General features: G+C 32.1%; 1 protein-coding gene across 1 annotated transcript in view; it reads right to left on the bottom strand.

Moving 5' to 3' along the window:
* Nucleotides 1-5,000: 5,000 nt before the first annotated feature.
* Nucleotides 5,001-22,778, bottom strand: part of LOC103591260 (protocadherin-11 X-linked-like) — a 262,098-nt gene continuing 244,320 nt past the window's right edge. Inside the window, exon 4 of the mRNA XM_008573674.1 lies at nucleotides 5,001-5,098. Within this exon, the coding sequence (XP_008571896.1) occupies nucleotides 5,001-5,098 (98 nt within the window). The remainder of the gene's footprint in view (nucleotides 5,099-22,778) is intronic.

Genomic DNA, 22,778 nt, shown 5'->3' with positions numbered 1-22,778 from the left:
CCCTAAACAATTATCTCTGACTCATCCAACACTTCAAGTCTAAAATAATGAACTTTTAAATTACAGCTGACCCTTCAGTACTAACAAGAAATGTGGAAAACCAACTCAAGAACAGACCTTTGAGAGTTAACAGTGGGCCCAAGGGGTAAAGGTTGTCTAATAAAACACTGTAAAAATGTTCCAAAAATCAGCTTGGATAACTGAAGCATTACTATGGACAGCAGACAAATGACTGCAGGGAAACAAACCAGTTGACATTCTACTGCTCATAAACCCTAAACCTCAATGATAGCATAAAAGGTAATTGATACAGCTGAAACTTTTGCTCTTAAAATATGTAAAAAAAAGTCCACTTGCAAACAAACACAATGAAAAGTATTAATCAATGTTTATGAATATATATTTTCTTTTTTATTTTATTTTGTTTTTTTCTATTTTTGGCCACAAGACAAGTCTTAATACATTTAAAAAGACTAAGATCATATAAAATATGTTTTCTGACCACAATAACAGAAGGAAATTTACAACTGTGTGGAAATTAAACAACACTTTCCTAAATAAACAATAGGTAAAAAGAAAAATTGCAGGGAAATTAGTGAGTCCTTTGAGATAAAAATCAAAGCGCAACATATCAGAATTTATCGGATGCAGGGCTCATGCATAGCTTATATGAAAATTCATACTTGTAAACACCTATATTAGAAATAAGAAAAATCTCAAATCGGTAATGTAAACTTCTACCTTAAGAAAATAGAAAAAGAGTCGGATGCAGGGCTCATGCATAGCTTATATGAAAATTCATACTTGTAAACACCTATATTAGAAATAAGAAAAATCTCAAATCGGTAATGTAAACTTCTACCTTAAGAAAATAGAAAAAGAGGAGCAAACTAAACCAAAAGCAAATATAAGTAGGAAATAACAAAGATTACAACAGAAATATATGAAATAGGGGATTAAACACAATAGAGAAAAACAACAAAACTAAAAGTGGATTCTTTAAACAGATCAACAAAATTTGCAAACCTTTATCTAGACTAACCAAGAAAAAAAGAGAAGACCAAAATTACCAAAATCAGAAATAAAGCAGGGGCATTATTACGTTATAGGTTTTTTGTGGTAGTAAGATTTAGTTTCTTTCTCTTGCTCGTTTGCACTTTTTGTTCTACCTTGTATGTTTGTGGTAGTGATTATTGTTTTTCATATTCCAAATGCAGGACTGCCTTGAGGATTTCTTGTAGGGCTGGTTGTATGGTGGTGGACTCTGACAGCTTTTGTTTCTTAGTTTGCTTGGAAAAATACACAATTTTTCCCTCATTTCTGAAGGATAGCCTTGATGAGTACAGTATCCTCAGTTGGCAGGTTTTTATTGTTTTATTTCGGTTTTTTTATAGTATTTTAAATATATCAACCCATTTTCTTCTGGTATGTAGAGTTTCTGCTGAGAAGTCTGCTGTTAGTCTGATAGGGGCTCCCTTATAGTTTACATGATGCTTTTCTCTTTTCTTTTAAGATTCTCTTTTTATCTTTGAACTTTGCCAGTTTGACTATCATGTGTCTTGGAGAGGATCTTTTTGGGTTGAATCTGTTTGGGGATTTTTAAGCCATGTCTCTCCCTATACCTGGGAAGTTTTCCATTATTATTTCATTGAATAGGTTTTCCATGCCTTTAACTTTTTCCTCTCCTGGAAGACTCATGATTCAAATGTTTGTTTGTATGTTTAAGGCTGTCTGCTATCTCTCTGAGATTTTCTTTATTTTTTTAAATATTTTTTTCCTTTTTTTTTTGGTCTGCCTGGGTTATCTTGAAAAGACTATTTTTGAGATCAGCAATTTCTTTCCTCTGCTTGTTCTAGCCTGCTGCTTAAGCCATTAGTTGTGTTTATTTTAATTTTATTGAGTGACTCTTTCAGTTCCACCAGTTCTGCTACATTCTTTTTTAGGTATTAATCTCTTGTAAATTTTCCCTTTCGTATCCTGGACTTCTTTTCTCATTTCATTATGTTGTCTAACTGAATCTTCTTATATCTCAGTGAGTTTCCTTAAGATTGTTGCTCTTAATTCCTTTTCTGTCATTTCAAGAGTTTCCTGCTCTATAGGGTCTGGTATTTGAGAATTACTATATTCTTTTGGTGGTGTCATATTTTCTTGGGTTTTCAAATTTCTAGCATCTTTATGTTGATGTCTGGTCATTTGGTAAAGCAGATGCATCCTCTACCACTCTGGAGTGGACATTGAAGAGAGAGATGTCCTCTTCCTTTTCCTGTCTCTGCTGATGACTCTCCTTGTGTCAATACAGTCAAGTGTGTGGCAGGCCACCTGCACAGTGGTTGTGGCTACTGCTATGGTGTTGAACCACTTTTGCAGCAGCCATGGCTTTGGTGGTGGCTATGGTGGGCCACCTGCACGATAGTGGTATTTTCTGTGTGCTCTCTTGCCTGCTTCTGGGTGGAAGGGGCTGCCCTCAACTCCTGCCTAGGTCCTCAGGTTTTGCTGTCTTGCCTGCTTCCCAGTGGAGGGGGTGGATGCCCTCGGCTCCTGCCTAAGACTCCAGTCATTGCTGTCTTCTATTAATGCATGTTTTCCTCAGGAGAAGGTAAAAAAGAATTTTCCCTGAATGGATTGACAAATATATATTTGCAATTTCTTCTTGGGGGATAAGTAAGGCATCTCCAGAAGTAGAAATAATTCTCTTTTTGCTAAGTACTTAACTGCATATACCAACTTTACCATGAGGGAAGAAACTACATATTTTGGAAAGTAACTCAGTGTCATCCCTGGAAATAAGATAGCCCTCAAAAGAAAAGTTGAATGAATAAAATGATTCTAGTTTCATAAATTTATGGTTAAGGTCACAGAGGGCTTTTTTCTTTTATGTAGTGACAATTTTATGAAATATGCTTAAAAAATTGTACTATGTGAGGTAAATGATAAAAAGTATTCTAAAATGAGCTGATAATGGAAAGTGGATCTTCAAAATGTGAAAATTGACATAAAATATAACAATAAACACCACTATGGTTTTTCGGTGTAGCTTAGAGTCAGGACCCAACTGCTTTATGAGTATACTAAATAAATGCTATTCAATGAAAGTGAAATTTAAAGTATAAGCTTAATTATAATTATCATTACTCAGTGGTGTAGTGATGAAGTCTCAAACAATTTTAGTAATGGTATGTCTTACACAGGTATAAGTGCTTTAGAAATTATCGAATGAATTTCCATGTTATTTAACTTTTATTTGCCTCAGTTTCCATGTCTGAAAAAATGGGAATAATAATAGAACCTACATGTAAAAGTGTTACAAGTATTTAAAACATTTGTATATTAATTATTACAAACAATGCCTAGAACATAGTACACATTCAAATACTAGCTATTGTTAGCTTTTGATCCTATTACTATTATGATGAGCATACTGTCATGTTGCAGAGACATAAAACTTTTTTTTTTTTATCCTTTTTGAGACTGGCTGCACCGCGCTCAGCCAGTGAGCGCACCGGCCATCCCTATATAGGATCCGAACCCGCGGGTGGGAGCGCTGCTGTGCTCCCAGGGCCGCACTCTCCCGAGTGCACCACGGGCTCGGCCCAGACATAAAACTTTTTAAATGAGGAAAAATAAGAAAGTAGAGATTCTGTGAGTTTAAATTATGTGGCTAGGTGTATATATCAAGTCAGGTGTAGAACTGTCATCAGAACTCCAGATGTCCTGACTCACATTCAAATGCTCTTTCTACTATACCTCTGAATAGTTATGCTCAAAACACCTTGACTTTGTATCACAAACCCAAATGACTCCCCATGACTATTAGATATCCTTAGTTACTGAATAATATCAGCAGATATCCAATAATCTAGAAGGGTAGAGACAAAATGAAAAGCACATGCAAGGCATCCACTTTAACTTGAATTAACCACGTAAGCATTTAATGCTCAAAATTTTCAAGGGAAATAAAATATTCGGCTTGAAATTCCACTATTTAGATGATAGACAAAAATGTATCATGAAAATTAGAACTGATTGTATAAGATCACAAGAGAACTACTCCAAAGTAATGTAAAAAGTCCAAAGCAACACTTAACAACATTTAAAATACCAAAAAATAATAAAGTATACTGTTAGTATTGCTGGCACATCAAAATTTAAGATTAAAGGTGAGGTTCTTCTTTACATAACAATTTACATTTATGACTGATTTCAGGAAGATTTATTCTTTCAATGCTATTTCTATTTGGTCAAACTATCAATGGATTATAAATTACACTTTAAAATAAAAGTGTATGAAGTGAAATAAATTATTCTTTTAAATAGCTATGAAACAATATGACAGATCCATCCTCAAATACAAAGTGGACAATAAAGAAATACATGCACAAACACAATGAGTGCAAATATGTTTGAAACATTCAAAATATCCTGCAGTATTTTAAAATTTTATCAGCACAATAAAATTAATTACATTTTAACTGATTGCTTAAACTTCATTTTTAAAGAAATTTCTTGTCTGTTAAACCTAACTTAGTATAGATTCATATGTAATCTATGCATTATAATTTGGCAAAGAAAATGCATCTTACATATTACTACAAGTTCACAAAGTATATAAACTTGGATTATTTTGACTGGCATGTATACAGCATATATGATTTATATATCAAATTGGAAAAAATATAGAAAAGTAGAATTATATCTGTAATGCCTCCTCAGACAAAATGCTGAAAATGCTTACACTGTCAGAGGAGAAAAAGGAATAATTAAATCCCTAGGTAATTTGAAAGCAAGTACAGTAAGTCAAATAAATGACTGTAGAATCATATTAATTTTGCTATCTAGAGATTGATGGCATACAATTTGGAAAAAGCATCCAGGTATACAAGATACCCAACTGACTGAATACCCTTCCTAGAGGTCAGTTCGTTTTAAACATATTAAATATATGTTTGAAGCAAACAGTTGAAATTGTGATGTTTTATGAAAAGTGAAAGGACAAAAAGTTCTTAAACACAAATCATCAATTCATTTAAAAATGAAACATGCACACTGCTATGGTTCGTGTTGGTTTCTACTGTACCTTTTTTTAGTCCAGGAATGAAAGCTAAAAAGAGATTTTAATAAAGTCAAGCACAATAAATATTTTGTTCCCAACACATATTAGCATAACTAAATATATTTACAATGTAAATTTTAATATATTGCAATGTATTCTCAACTCCAGTTTATAGAGAATATGAAATTTGTCTTCTGTAGCATGTTTTTCTGAAACCAGACCTAACCTATTCAATATGCTGGCCTCTTGGGAAGTAATGACTGGTCTTTCCCCTAAAGGCAGTGTGCTGTTGAACTCAACATTTTGCAAGAACTCGATAGATTTTCTAGTTTCAGTGGCAGTGATGGCAAAGTACAGTCCCCTATTGAAATGTCAGTTTCTCTCATGAAACCTACTACTAGAAATAGAAATAAGGAAAAACATTGTTTTTGACTTAACAGGCTACTCTGCCTCCAAATCCTTATGTGGAAAATAGTAATGGGAAAGACCAAAAATCAATAGAAACTAGCATGAGACTGACCTAATAAAATTATGCTTATCATGGTTTAATAAATTTTTCCTATAATGCAGCTGTTTTCACAACTAAAATTTTATATTATTTCTCATGATTATTTTTTAGATAAATTCAGACATTACATTGTTAAGTGACTTCTTTCAAAACACTGTGAGATCATGTTTGACCTGGAACAAGTAGCAAATCTATTTTTTTAAAAAAATAATTATATGTTAATAAAAACTTGGATATATATTGATCTGGACAGATGACTTTCAAGTTTATTCTTTGTAAAATTTTAAGGCCAACAGTAAAAATAATTTCCTGATCATTTCTGCGTTTTAGGGTATATTTAATAATATGAATATAAAAATAAAAGTTTAAAAGATAAACATTTTGAACTTGTTTAAAAATCTATTTTTATATTTTATTTTTATTTTTATTTGTTTATTTAAATTTTATTTTGTCAATATACAATGTGGTTGATTATTGTGGCCCATTACCGAAAATCTATTTTGGATAAAATTAGAATATTATGAAACCAAAGACATATGAAATGCTTAGACAGAAGTAATAGGTCAGAGATACACAGGAAAATAGAAGTGAAAGTAATGTTTCTATGCAGTAATAAGGATTAATGAGGGAGCATTGTGCAATATTTTTAAGTGTCATTGACATGCACACAGCACATTTATTTTTCATCACAAGATGTTTCATCTATAAGCAATGTAATTTACTGGTAATACAAGCTGAAGTATAAAAGAAAAAAAAAAAAACCCAATGCTTTCACAAGACACTTTGGGTAGGGTTGATTTTCTAAGTGGAATTCTGCAACTCTCCACCCATCAAATGATGGTTCTGCTTCAATGATCAGAATCACACACATAAACACACACACACACACAATATTCTAATTGATTATTTGAATAATCAACTCCTGTAATATTTAAATACAGAGTTTTGAAATGTACTGTAGTGAAAAGAGAAAGACTGCTTTAGGCAGAGAGGTAATAAGGTATTTGCTTTTCATTTTTAAGACTGAAATGTGTCATCTAGACCTTAGTGATCAAAATCCTTTCTAATCTGATAACTGAAAAGTCAAAACAAAAAAGGAATGTGATGAGTCTGGACTTATTTATAAGGGTATGAAGGAACAAGTAAAAGAGGCAGAACAAGTGACAACGATAAAAAAGAAAACAAACACATTTTAACAACCTATTCCAGACTTTTAGTTTCCAAGCTGAACAGTGAAAATTGGTTTATAAGCCACCAAAGTCAAATATTGATCAATTTTCCTTAAAACTGAGGACAATAAGCAAATTATGCTTAAAATTTTCAAGACTGACTCTGAGGAAACACTTGAATTTATCACATGAAACAGGGTCAAACATGGAACCATTTCCTTACTCTAAGGCTGTATATGGATTATTACATGTTAACGCATTTACTATAACTATAAGGATTTTTTTTTTGCATATGATAAAGCCCATTTCCAAATGTATCTCTAAATTTCAGGGTGCTTCTTTTTAATTAAAGATTAAAAGTTTATCATTGATTTTAAGCATCCACACTGCTCAAGATTTTTGTGATATCAAGACAATCACAGCCTTTGTCCTTTGAGATACTACAGCCTATATGAATCATTGTGGCAGAAATGAAGTTTTTACAAGTTAATCCAACCAAATGCTATATTTTGAATGACTATATATAATATGATATATGGGTAACTTAAAACACAATTTTAATAATATAGAAAATGAATATATCTAAGTTAAATTTGTTTTTTTGGGAGAATGAAAGAAAAGAAAAACTGTTGTGTGTTCAAAATTTTGCCCTCTTCATACTTTTCCCTGCATCAACATAAATGATAATTATTTTCACTTGTTAATTGACCAATTATGTTTTGATTCCATAATATGCCAGTATTTGCATTTTTAGTCTTTTACTCTGGAATCAAAGGATTTTTTTTTCTCTAGAATTTCATACATCAGAAAACATTTTATTTTTTTTTCTTTTTTTTTTATTATTTTTATTTTGTCAATATACAATGTAGTTGGTTATTGTGTCCCCTCACCGAAACCTCCCTCCCTCCTCCCTCTCCCCCCTCCCACCCAAGTGTGTCCCCTCCATTTTCTTGTTGTAAGAACTTCAGAAAAATTGTTAAGTTAAATTTGTTTTTAACAAGAAAATTGTTTTTAGGTTATTAAATATTCTGCAATTAAATTTCTTAAATAATAGATTTAAACACAAGTAATAGTTCAGGTATCATTTTTACTTACAGAAAAGCAATAACAATGTAAAAATTTATGTTTGCATAAATGCTTATTTTGAGTATAATTGAGGTTTTTAAACTGTGCACTAGAAATATCTGGCTAAATGAAAAAGAGAATTACTAATAAATAGATAATGCTTGAATAGCTTAAAAGTCAACTGAGCTCACCACAAAATTGATAATGTTGGCATAAGGTCTGTTGGTCAATTATCATGCATCAATTTATAATTACCATTTGCTTCAATAAAGTAGTAACAGTCACAGTTGTTTTACCATGTATACTTATTAAAGTCACATAATAAAGTTACTTTAGTGAAGCCATTTTTTTTTTGGACTGGTAAGGGGATTGCAACCCTCAGCACGGTGTGACCTGCACCACGCTCAGCCAGTGAGCACACCGGCCATCCCTTTATAGGATTTGAACCCGCAGCCTCAGCGCTACCAGCGCAGCACTCTCCCGAGTGAGCCACGGGGCTGGCCCTAGTGAAGCCATTTTTTAAGTAAAAGTCATTATTTCTTGGGGAAAATAAGAATTGAAAATATTTTTAAAGACATTTATTTAGAAATAATCAGATATCTTTGTCACTAGAATCAATTGGAGAATAATTTATGTAAGTATTTATTGCTACGCACATACATGTCTTAACTGACTGAATACATTACAATAATTATTATAGTTCCTAATACAGAGAAAAATCTGATAAATCAAGATTTAATTCATCTGAAATCTAACATATTCTTAGTTATTGTGGGCTAACTTTTGAGAACAAGTTCCTCATTTATTTTCTTATGCCAAGCCACACAGTAGTTTGTACTGAAGGTCACAGAATATAGAAGAATCAGTATAAGAAAAATAAAAATAAAAACAATGTACTTGAAGACTGTAATGCTAAATTAATAGACCAATACCTAGTTTTCTTTGAATAATGCTTATTTAAAAACATTCTACAAGATGTGACAAAAAAGATGCAATCCTTCTTGATGTATAATTCAAATCACCCCAGTACATCTCCTGTTGATTGCAAAATTAATATGCTGTGACGTTATTGTACTTATGTACATTGCATGGAGTCTGAACCATAAAAATAGTGAAGCTCAAATCAAATTTTCTGATCAAATTGTGCGAAAGGTTAAGGCTACAAATGCAAAAGTTGCAAAGTGATTAATATAATAAGCATATTATTTACAGTGAAAAAATGTTGCAAATATAAAATAAATTCTTCTTCCCTGTTTGTTAAATTTTCCAACCATATCCCTCTGTTTACTGAGTTTCAGTAAAACTTAGACTACTACTAGATCAAAGAAATACTCATTTCAAAATTGACAACAGCTAAAGTCATAGTGTTGGCTTGATTATAGGGTAACTAAAATTTTAGAAGTTAAAACATTTTCACTAAATATGCAATTACCATTTTCTACATTAACAGAATTTTTGTTGACCAAACTCATGCTGTGCCATCATACCAAATAGCCCCTTTTACTTCATAACCTAAAATTGTAGTTCTTCTTCAATTCCTGAAATTAAATCATTTTTCCTATTCATCACAAAATCTTTCTAGTCTACAATCTATCAGCTGTATTTTCTGCCCTTTTATTTAGGGAAATCTTTGGGACCACCATAAAGGATGACACTTCCAAAAGTCTTATTTTTATGTTGACAGTGTTCATACACTTCAAAGAACACAGAGACCCAACCTATATTTTATCTATACTAAAATAAGTACACAGGCCAAGGACCAGAGTTCTTAGAAAATCACTGATTCAGCATTCTCCATATATGTGTGAAGAAATGAAGTCAAGAGGAAGGAAACGACTTCTCTAACACCCACACAATTGGTCAGAGGAGGAAGTACAATTAGAATTTGTTTTCACTACCAAAGAACTCACACACTATGAAATGCTACCATTTATCAATCTTTTCCAAGATACAGAAATAATATGAGTATCCAAACCTATTGGCCCAAGGCAAACTTTTATTGCAGGAAGTATCAATAGATCAGTGCTTTTAGAATATATTTTAGGGAAATTCCAACTGAGACAAATACTAAATGTAACTTACCTCCTCATGTATGCATCAACTGACAAAAGCAAAACGAAAGAAGAGCATATTTTGAGAATTAAAATCTTGCTTTGGCAGATCCAAAAAATAATGATAATAATGCCTATTAAAAAATAGTAACTAATAATTTATCTTTGTCCTGAAGAAAAATTGAATGTAATTCCTCCTTTTCACTAAAAATTTAAGGCAAAAAATTTTACTTCAAAATCTAGCTTAGAATTTTAAATGGTTCAAAACAGTATGGAGCAAATCTAGCTAATCATAATAAGTCCTTTTGACAGTGACAATGAAGAAAAGAAAAATCTGAGATGTACAGAACTGAATATCTTACAGAAAAAAATGTACATGATCACATTACTTTGTCACCTGTTTTTTTACAGACAATCTGACTTTACTAATCACATTGTCAAACTGTTCTAACAGCACAAATGTTAATTTCAAATCCTTCTGGGTTAGTTTGGGTATTTAAGGGAGTTTTTTTGTTGTTTGTTTGTTTGTTTAAAGATTATGCTGACTGACTCCCAAAGAGGTACTCATGAAAAGTGAATCATGAAGGGCTCTGAACTTTTTACAAAAATAAACCTGGACGGCTCTTTGAAAGTTCGTACAAGGGCCCTGATCACACTGCTTACAGAGCTGCATGAAGCAGTTATGATAATATACAAATTTTAATGACCTTGAGACATTCCAAAAGCAAAATCTTAAGGGCTGGATACATTATTTTTTCAGTTTGGCAAAGAAAATACTAAGAAATCAATATTTCTGAAATCTGTCTCTAAGCTATCCAAAATCTTTGAAACAATTGCAGCTCTCAAAAATTTCACACCTTTTAATATTCAATCTGTTCTTGAGTGGATGAATTCCAAATTAAGATCATTTAAAAATATAACTTGGTGGTATAGCTGGTCTTTGGGTCCATAGAGATATTGATTTTTTAAAGCTTCTTCCTTTGAATGATTTAATGCAGACAAAATGTATGCCTCTAAGGTAATAGTGTACAAACCGTACACTACTAAAACATTTAAGTTTTTTAATCTCTTCCTTGTGAAATCTAACATGATTTTCCTTCATTCAGTTTACTCAATTTTAGAAGCTTTGATTTGCTGTCAACAAGCCTTTTTGAGTTGTACACATAGAAAAATAACAAAGAGAACCTCAATTATATCTAAAGACATAGACTATAATAAAACTTTCTTTTAAAAAGTTTCTTTTTATAATAAAAAACTTTTGAAACTTTTTCTTTACATTTTTGCCAACCTCTTTGCTCTATTACAAACTAATTTAAAAATCTGTTGTACTGTAAAGAAAACAGTAGGTGATTAAAAATACCTGTATAGCATAAGTGGGCATGATATCAGGAAATGACTTTTACTAGAATACTTGAAGTTATGATTTCATTAGTAGAAATCAATTTTATGAGTTCAAAATAGGGTATTTTGTTTTGTGTATTATTATATGCCCTGCTAAAAATATTAGGCTCTTGATGGAGTTTGGATGTATTATACTCCCAGAACTCACGTGGAAATTTGATCCCCAATGTGGCAGTGCTGGAAACTGATTGAGTCATGGGGGAGGATCCCTCATGAATGGATTAGTGCTCTCCCTAGGTGGGGAAATTAATGAGTGAGTTCTCGCTCCACTAGTTCCCCCCAGAGCTGGTTGTTTAAAAGACTCTAACACCTCCTCTCTCTCTTGCTTCCCCTCGCCATGTGATCTGCTTGTACCTGCTGCTTTCCGCCATGAGTAGAAGCAGCCTGAGGCCCGTGCTAGATGCAGCTGTCCCAGAATTATAAGCAAATAAACCTCTGTTCTTTATAAATTACCCAGTTTCAGGTATTCTGTTATAGCAGCACAAAATGGACTAATACAGCTCTGCATACAACTTAGGGCATAGTTTGGAGACAAAGAGATTTTATTTGAGAAAGATTTATATTTATAATATATTATATGCCTATCTACATTTATATTAAACCTATATTATATACATATTTTTTTCTATTACATACAGCATATGTAATAAGAAACTGAAAAAGGCAATAGACCATATAATTACCATTTCAAAAATGTCTATCTCAAGTCTATTTTGGGCAGAGGTTGATAGTTTTTGTATATAAAAGCATGCTTTTAAAAAAATCTATATGAAATATGAACTAATTTCAATAACTATCACTGTCATAAATATTATATAGTTCTCAAAAAGCAATATTCTATTAATTTCATGTTAAAATTCTCTACAAAATGAGAAAGAAATAAAGTTTATTTATAGACAGCATTTTTTCTCCTAATGCATCAATTTAGAGAGATGCATCTGGATGGACAACTTATAAAATTTCAAACAAATTGATTATTTTGTGATGCACATCCTAACTTTTACACATCGCTTAAGCAGATAAAATAATTGAAAGAGAAAGCATGATGTTGCAAGTGCAATCTGACTTGATAATTATCTTTATGAATCTGTTTTCATATTCTCATCTTCAATGTTAGCACCTACTGAAGTTGGGGTTTCCTGTAATCGCACTGAATTAAAGTTGGTTTAATGGTAGTACCGCATGGGCGATTTCAAAGAATGGGAGACTTTTGATATTACTTTCAATATTTTATATTCTTTTTCTTGAATATATATTTTACTGGGACTTTTGTGACAGGGTATGAACACAATTTTTGGCAGAAATTTTCATTCTTGGAACCAACTCATTGTTTATGTGTTATAGTTTAACATTTGGGGAGAGAAATGAACCTTGAAATAATAGGCCACATTTAAAAAATAGTCTCAGACTAATGTTATTGTTTTAACAATCTGGGAAGTTATATTGAAGAAACAATGAAAAATAAGTTTATTGGAACACCTATTTTTTCATTACAATTTACAGAATAAAATAAATTCCAAATCCATGTTTGTTTGATATCAACAAGTATGATTCTTCTTTTTAAATTTTAGATATAAATTATTTTAAAATGTAGTGTTTATGGCAATGTCCATACATAATTTCTATCCATGAAATTATTTAGTTTTACATTTCAAATATCAATGGCTAAAACTGACATATGGGAATCTGGCTATAGATTTTAGGAATAAATAAGAAGAGACATTTTCCATGTGGTGAAACATATTGGGTGTCTACCGTGGAGAGCCAATCTTCTTAGATGATATGTTGATAAATATTTTATGTCAGCAAAGAACAAAGCATAAAAAAGACAGTGCCACAATCATGAAGAGGAAATGAAAAGTAGAAGCAAGCTATTTCAAACTGAATTAAATAAAAGCTTATATGCACAGGAAGAGGAGGAGAAGTATGAGAGACATTTTATCAGTCTGACAGATTAACTGACTGCATAAGACATGTTAAAAGGTTTTTTGAATAAACCAAATGTTATCTGCCTTAGAAATCATCTGCACTTCATGACTAGAAGACACAGATTCAAGGTAATGGCTCTTTGGATACTCAGAATATAAATATTATATTTTTGGTATTTATAAAAGGAGAGCATACCACTAAGAGATAAAGTATTGCCTGAGACCTACTTATTATATAACAAGGAAGGAATGATAAATCTTTCATAGACTATAAATTTGATTCTGCATCCAATTGAATTCCTAAATATTAATCTCTTCCTTTACTTTCAGAGTTTCTTCAAACATGTAATACTAACGTTTCTGTTAATTTGGTTGGGGAATCCAAAAAGAAATTAGCTAAAATATGAAGATTAGTACTGCTAAGAATTTGACTGAAATTTAACCTAAGAGAACCTAAACCATGAACAACCAAAACATTTATTTAAAATGTATGCCAATCCTATCCAGTACTCTAAGCCTCGTTGCACTCAGATGAAACATTATGACATGAGGATGTGTCCCTTAATCCCTAAGCAGCAATACTTTCTTATTCTGTTTTGATCGTTGTACCGTATAGGTCAGAGAAGTTACCAGTGTTCACTTGTTTTGCATGGTCACAACTCACTAAAAAACTTCCCAAAATGATTCTACTCTTTTTTTTTTTTTTTAAGTAAAACTAACTTCAGGTTCTACATGTATTTTTGTTTATGGAAATTAAAGGAAAATTTTTTTAAAGTTAAATACCCAAAGCATAATGTGTGTTTCCTAAATACAACAATCAATTATTCTGATCTTTCCCACATAATTTAAAATCGTGTACCAGGATTTCAAGTGTCAACAGAGAAATATGTCATATTTTAAATAGGGAATACCTTTTGGTTTACATAAGATCTAAGACTAGTATTTTTCCTACCAGAAGAGATTTTATTAAATATAAATTATCTCCATAGGTTGGCTAGGATGAATTTGCTTTGTGGTTTTGAACTAGTTGTGTATGAATTTCCTATTTTAATTTTTTGCACTAGACTTTTGTTATTTCATATAAATAGTTAATTGGATAACATCAAAAAGAGCCAAAGCTAGTGCACACTTATATTCGTTCAACATAAAACTATATGCAAGTATCACTAAAGTCTGTAGACCTGTTGCAAAACCCCTTTTGAAAAATGGCCACCTTCAGGAATGAACACATAATATTCCCAGCTATCGTGTTGCCATTTAGATTAAATAATTTGAATGAAATACATTGGAAAGAAGATATAATTCACAATTAATTATATAATATAAATCAAGGACTTAGAAGTCTTAAAGATACAGCAAAATGTAGCACTGATACTAGTAAGTAAATATGGCATCACTAAACATAAAAATGCTAATAAGTATGTGAGCTTCCTGACAACAAAAGTCTCTAAGAACACATCTTGTACATAGATGAAATGATGTATAGACCAGGTATAATAAAAACCCAGCCATATTCTGTGGGAAAAAAATAAAATAAATACAGGAGCACCTAGTTCATTAATAAATTCCCTCACAATATTTTTTTGTCAAATGTTTTCATTGGAGACTACTGTAGTCTAGTATATTTAGAAAGTTTCTGTAAAAAGTAACTTAAAATAGTGTCTGGCCACTATTTAGCACTTGATAAATATTTGGTGAGTAAATAAAAACATGTCAAATGTTTAAGGATCGATATGCCATAACTACCCTGGAACACTCATTCCAGCTCAGTAAAGAAGAACAAAAAATCTTTAGTGCACACCATTTGTAACTCATTTATCATCCTTTTAAGACAAATTTCCTAAATGGCCATTTTGTCAGACTTTTGTGTAACCCATTTCTTTCATAACAGACATACTTCTGTATTATTATTACCTTGGTTTGCCAACTCATGAATTCTCCACCAATAAGAGCTTCTGGAACCACGTACCATTTATGTCTTTTAAATTTAACAGAAGAAATAATACTTTGGCTAACTCTACCTTGTTTGGGTAAAATTGGCAAATATAAAACACTAAAATGAAGCATTTCTGACATTCATTGAACCAAAACATATTTACCGATAATTATGTTTCAGACCTTGCTATGCACTGAGAACACTGTGGTGAGTAAAGGACATGGTCCCAGACCCCACTTGACACTATATACCTTAGAAATGCTGATATGCGAACCTCTATTTTGATCAGTCTTGACATTCTGTCATTGGTATTGGTATGCTGTCTGAATGGTTTAACTTCAGTAAGCCATTTCTTTAAAATGGGCATGAGAGGGCATTTTTTTATAGATGATTGATCCAAAGCAATTATCTCTATACAAGTACAGATAAAGATCATAGAACATCAGCCCAATGGAACTATAACTGATATTTTAAATTTTAGAATATGAACAGTTTATATACACATATTATGGATCGAATTGTGTACCCCCAGAAGTTTAATGTGTTGGAGGCTTGGTCCCCACTGTGACAGTGTGAAGAGACTGGGAAATCTTACTGTGGTAGTTCAAAGGTGGGGCCCTGGAGAGGTGATTGGATTGTGAGGACTGCACTTCCATGAATGGATTTGAGATAGGAAGTTCTCAGTCCCCCTGGGTTTGGGATTTAGCCACTCCTCTGAGTTTCAGGCCACTCCCCTGGGTCTCAAACCACCCCGTTAGGACTCAAGCCCCTCCACTGAGTCCGGAGCTACTGTTACCTGTTGCACCTATTTTCAGCACCAACATGTGGAGACTGAGATCTCAGGAGGCAGACTTATGTAATCTTAGTGGCTGAGCATGCTCAATAAAAAGGAGTTTATCCTTTGAATGACCTCCCACTGGAGGCACTAGAATATTTTAAGTGTAGTTGGCCCATGTGTTGGAATTTGACCAGTGAGCACACTCTAAAGCTGACAAACTGAGCATGCACAAACCTCTCATATAACCTGTTACATAACTGGGAACCAACCCCTTATTTGAATATTCACTAAATAACATGAATATGTATAGAGAGCCAAGCTATAAAAGTTGAATTCAGGAAGAAGGCAGAGTGGTTGCTTATTTTCTTTGGAACCAGCCCACACTTTGCCTGTGAGGTGTGTATATTTCTTACTTACTTTTGTGTTAAACTTGCCTTTAGCAGGCTGCTGTTCACTCTGAAACCAGTCTTTGTCTGGAAAGTATGTATTTCTTACTTTTGTATTAAACTTGGTGTGGCCACTGCTCAGTCTCTGGAGTTAGGCCACACTTTCCCTGTGAAGTCCGTATTTCTTATGCTTCACATTAAACCTGTTTTCACTTTCTACTGTGACTCTGCTCTTGAATTCTTTCCTGTGGTGGAGTCAAGAACCTGGAAGAGGTCGGAGTGGGTTGAGGTCAGCTATCCTATCTCCCCAGACCTTCTTTTCTGGTATCAGATTGATCCATTCTTGGAATAATGGGAGTGATTCTGGTGGCTTTATAAAGAGAGTGAATAAGGAGGTTCGTCTCTCAGATCTGCCATATGCAATGTGATACCCTACATCACTGAAATCACCACCAAAGAAGGCCTTCACCAGTTGTGTTCCCTTGATTTTGGACTTCCCAGCCTCCAAAACTGTAAGCAACAAATATTGTTCTTTATAAATTACTGAGTTCAAGTATTTTGTTATAAGCAACACAAATGGACTAATGCAATACACACATACACATATATATATATGGCAAGTAGCTAACATTATCACTGAAAGTGTTATTAATATAACAAGGGTCAAAAGACCATACAAAGTTCATCTGACTTGCAGATAGCTGCAATCACTTTACAAGCCTTAACTTTAAAAACGTAAATATTTCAAACACTATTTCAAATAGAAGAAATACCTTCTTTGGTTTTCAAAAGACATACTTGCATAGATCATAGACTGTCTCTGTAGAAATAATTATTCTAAAGCAATTTATCAGACAATAGAGAAAAATATAAAACACAATGGTATATATAAAATAGAAAAATAATTTCATTCTTTTGACTAAGTAGTTAGAGTAGATTCCATTTATATGACTTTCTAGTTTGATAGTATTTGATGGAATCTAAATTTGACAACTGATTAGAATTAAGTGACAGAGTTTTCAAGTATCTATCATTACATTGCTTACTTGGTGTGTAGCTTCCACTGACAATGTACTTTGTAAAATTCAATGCATGTTTATACTTCAAACATTTAGAGCAGGAATTCACTTTCTTATATTTTCATAAATAATAGTGATTGGGATCAAATTCAGAATAGATACTCGTGACTATAATATTTGGATACTTTTCTATACTGCCATTCTGTGCAATGTGAGGGTCCAAATGAAATGTTTATCACACAGTTAAGGTAACAAAATAAGACACTTCACTAGTTCACATTGACTTAGCAATGAAGGAAGTCACTTGGTCTATATCATTAATGTATAATCCCAAATTAATATTTAATACTGCATAAGTTGTATCATTACCGGTCACATTTATAAGATAAAGTTAGGAGAGGAACTTGCCTACCTCAAACACTGTTACAAATATTGACATATCCATAAAAAGGCAACATGATTATAATTCTATAAGGGATATTTTCTAAGTATGTAATGGAACTTGTAAAAGACGGACAGAAGAGAGAATGACAAAAACATGGATATAGAATTAAAAGTAGGAAGGCATAAATACTTCAAGTAGTGTATTATCTCATATTTTGCATTACATAATGTTATATATACCACTGTACATATCATATTTGTTTTTTATCAGATTATCTCAGCTTTGCACTGTAGTAATCAAATACTATTTCTATATTCATGCTATCAGGATGCGTGCAAGTTTTTTTCTTACAAGAAGTTCAAAATTCTTTCCATTCTTACAAGAAGGTTTCATTGTAGATGTTAGCAGACTCGGAAAATGAGTGGTTAAATTTGCCCCAGTTTATGAAGCTGTTGATATTTAGATCCAGACCATCTGGTTCTGATGACTATATTCTTTCCTTTGATAAATGTATTATTTTGATAAACGAGTCTACATGAATAAATATGTTCAAAGAAATTTATCCTGGATTTAATATATGTATAGCTATCTATATCTATCTATCTCTCTCTCTATCTAATTAACTACCTACCTACCTATCCACATCCACACACAGATAACGTTAATATACAACAGAATTCACACGTTCATGTGCACTAGAATACCACTTCTAACAGTTCTTCAGTTTTCATATCAGTTCTATGAATACCCTTGGATTAATAAAAATATAGTAATGTAATTAGCAGATGAAATTTTAATACCACTTAAATAATTACTGATCACCTTCCTATTTCCTACATTTTGACCATTTAAAAATCATTAAATTTAGACTGAGAAGAATTTAACATAATTAAAGGCAAATTTTCACTTTCTTCTGTCTACTAAGGTATTTTGTGATCACCAAACAAATACTGTTAAATAGTCACCTACAAACAAATTAGAACGCCAGAAGTTTGCAGCTCTTCACTAAGTCAATTGCTATCAATTCTTTACATTTCCTATCATAGAGCCTTCTTTATGTTACATTCATCCTGACGAAGTTTTGAGAATGTGCCTACTTAGCAACACATTTTTTCCCCTGTGACAAAAAGAATTGATGTAATTAAACTACTTTCATTCTCACCAGAACTCAAGTAGTGAATGATTAGAAGATATTTTAAGTTTTTCCATTTAAATCAGTAGTTCTTTAATTTGCCTACACACAGAATCAACTGAATAACTACAAAAATATCATTTCCAGGCTCCACTTCCAGAGTAAATGATCATATTGGTAGGGCATGGCATCAATGTATCATTTGCCTTTATTTTTTACTGTGGTAATTTATATGTAGCATAAACTTTACTGAATCAGAATCTGCATTTTAATGAGACCCCTCAGGTGATGCATCTGCACATGAAAGTTTGAGGTGCACTGATTTTAACTATTTTAAAAATAATGTGTATGTACTTTTTCATTCAAAAATTTTTATCTGTGATTAGACGCTGGTACTGCGATCAAGTAGCAGTCATGTAACTGTGTAGGATATTTACAGATTGCAAACAAACTTCTTGAGATGTTAGAATGATCAAAACTTCAGGTCTGATTTATAAATATAGTGCTGTTTTATCGAAATCATCTACAATTGGATGACTTACTCTGATATAGCAAATGCATCGATATTAATAAATTAGAAACTTTTTTGACAAACCTCTGCTTAACCAACTCATTGGATTAAACAAAGCCATTATTCTCACAGTAAATAAAACATATTGACTTGATGACCTCAGTAAGCAGGGAGTATGCTACCTTACAGTGTGCCCACTCACTTCTGCTGACAAAATGAGTTTAATGCTTAGGAAGAATTAGATATGTGTTCATAGATATGTTTTTATTAGCTTCACTTGCTACTGAAACTATTTAGTTTAATTAAAATCCTATGTGAAGCAATGAAATATGAATATAAGATAATTGCTTCAAAGAAGATAAAATTGAACTTTTCAGAAAGAATTGTAAACGGCAAAGTGCTACAAAGACTTGTCACAGATTTATGTCTAAGCAGAAGAACTGGTAGAAGATTCAGGAAAAGTACCATAAAACTCTAGAAGCATTCTGTATTCAGAAAGCTGTTCAAGTGTTTAAGTGCACACTCCATTTTATAGGAACCAAGACTGGAAATCACAGACTATGTATTAGGAGTGTGGCCTGTCTAATAAAAATGATGCATGAGGCTAATCAGTAAACGTATATCCAAAGGAAAAGCAAAGGCCCTACATCAAATAATGGAATATAAATGTACACTTTTTAGTTTTAAGTATTTATGTATCAAATGTATATAAAGTATGTGTACATTTCTTAATGAATTACCTCTTCATCTGATTTATTTGATAAACCATCCTTCTCATTGTATCTGTTAAAAGCACTCCTACTGGAATTAAATGGGGTTATGTGCTTGTAAATAAAACTCTGATGTTGTATAACCTTTTAACCAAAAATTTTTAGCCTTGTGAATAAAATTTAGCTCTAATTGCTAGTCTCTGTGATTGCATTCTTGGTGTGTGTGTATGAGTATATATTTGTGTGAAGAAAATTTTCCCAGTGATCTGGGATAGATACAGTCTAATAGACTTTATCTTTGCCATTTCATGGACTCTATAGTGAATAAGTTAGTTATTCAATGTGACATGGAGTTTTCATTTTTAAAATGACACAATTGTACAGTTCTGAAATTTTCTTTTTAGAAAAATACTACAATACCTTAATGTTTGATTCACATACTATATGCTAAGAACTCTCTTTCTGTACACATTTTATCCCTTCAACAACTCTCTGTTCTAAATACTATTTTCACTCTTGTTTAACAGATGAGGAAACTGAGGTTCAGATAGGAAGGCAAGAGACAGAGCTAAATTTCAAACAAGAGGTTTTTAACTCTAGAGCTCTTTCTGGGCTGAACCACTGTTTGACAATGACCCTCCAGAATGTTCCCTGGCAGAATGGGCAGAGCACAAGGTAAATTGAGCTCTCATGTAAGATTCAAATATAATTTTAATGCTCAGAGTTTTAACCCATGTTCAATCATTACATTTTGTATACATTTGTGCAAATAATCTATCCTTCTTCAGCCTAGATATATTCGAGTATTTTATTCTAAATGTTCACATTACCTTTGAAAGATTTTTTACACTCTCATATCAGGAGCTATATTTTAAATTAACAGGTTAACCAGAAATCCAGTTTCTCTTTTTTCTCTTGCTTAATGTCTCTTGGTCTTCCACTGTTCATGAGAATGAATAGCCATCTGAGAATAGCGTAGAGGCAGACAAAAAATATTCAATATAATAGTTCAGTAAAATTTGTGTAGGAGAAGATTGAAACTACTATATAAGAAGCTAATATGAAAGTTGTGTATTTTTCAAATATGTGCTTTTTCTGGATTATGTTTAGTTGATTATAATTTTTTGTTCATATAGTCTATACATAAAATGCCTAAGGAAAATACCTATGCTACTTGCTAAGATTTTTCTTTGAAAGAAAACTCTACACCCCCTTTGTAGGTTAATAATTGTAGTCCATTAAGAATGAGCAAAAAATTCAGAGTATGCATATGTTGATCTTTCTGTTCTCAACCAATTTAGTAGCTGAAGAATGTCAAACATTTATTTGTTAAGCTTGGCAAACAGAAGTAGTGACTTTTGTTTCATTTGAAGAGGAGTTTAGAAAAGCCTTATCTGCTATATTACATTTAAGCGATGCCTATCTGAAGAACCCCAAAGCCACTTGGAGAAGAACAGATTTACTATATGAGTCACTCTAAAAGCATATGAAAATCTGTTGCTGTATACAAGTATTTTTAAAAGTAATGTTTTTGCCAGTTAGTGAACAATAAGATTCAGGCTATAAGAAGTTGCTATAAACTATTAAAATTACTTAAGTCAATACATACATATACTATACAGAAATTTCTCCTCTTCAAAATTCTCAAATTGTAAACTGTTAATTAAATCACCTCCCTTACCTCACATACATACACGCATGCACGCACACACACAAATGTGCATATGATAAATTCAAGACAATTTTATATAATATTCTAGATTGTACATGCACACTCCTGAGTCTATTTAATCTGAAACGAAATACATTATTTGCATACTACACAGGAAAGAGGCTGCAATTGATCTAGAGTCATTTAAAGAAAAAAGTATTCTTCTATGTTCTTTCTTTTGTTAATTCTGCTTTGTGATGTCTCGAGGATGACTTTCTAAGATTAAAATCTAGGTGTTAGTAATTAATGATAAGGAATTTAAAATCTGGCCGGCCTTCAGTGAAATATTGATACAGGATAAAAAATATTATATGAAGGTGATTAAGAACTTCACTGAAGTTGAAGGTTTTCAATAATAATTTTACTCTTTCAAGGTTATCATGGAATCAAAGAGCAGAAACAAAAGCGTAATTCTCCTCCTCTGGTCTGCTTCCTCATTGCGAGACTGAGTTTTAGTCATTTGTGACAGTGCCTTCAATCCTACTCTTAATTATATTCAAGAGCGATAACTCCATAATTTCCCAGACACATTTTTTTCCAGTGTTCTATCTTAATATAAAGAAGCAATTCCTTAGAGCTAGCATAATTTCTAATTATAGTTTAATTTAATTTAATTTCATCTACATTTAGTGAAAATAAAGAAAACTTGATCTTCAAATACTCTATTTTCATTAGATACTTATAATATTAAAAAAAAGCTTTAAAATCACTTTTCAGCCTTTCTTTTTTCCAACTCCTTTAAGCTTTTCTCATGGGTTACTTTTTTCTCACGTTAATTGTTTTCTTGCTATTCTATGAATACTAGTTTTTTTTTAAACAACCCACATAATACATGATGCAAAAAAAATTTTAACAATCTCCAAGTGATAAAGAATATCAAAACGCTTCTGTTTCACAGTCTATTATTTATAAGATTTATACCTTTCTGTCATGATGTAAAATATGTGATTCTATTTCTTTGTTGCAAGTTGAAATTTGGGCATCATTCAAATCTGTGCTGTAATTTGGTGATATTAAAATTATCTTATCTTAAAAAAT

This window comes from Galeopterus variegatus, unplaced genomic scaffold, assembly GCF_000696425.1.
Source record: "Galeopterus variegatus unplaced genomic scaffold, G_variegatus-3.0.2 Scaffold952, whole genome shotgun sequence".
Classification (NCBI taxonomy): domain Eukaryota; kingdom Metazoa; phylum Chordata; class Mammalia; order Dermoptera; family Cynocephalidae; genus Galeopterus; species Galeopterus variegatus.
This window is presented reverse-complemented; position numbering and strand designations above follow the sequence as displayed.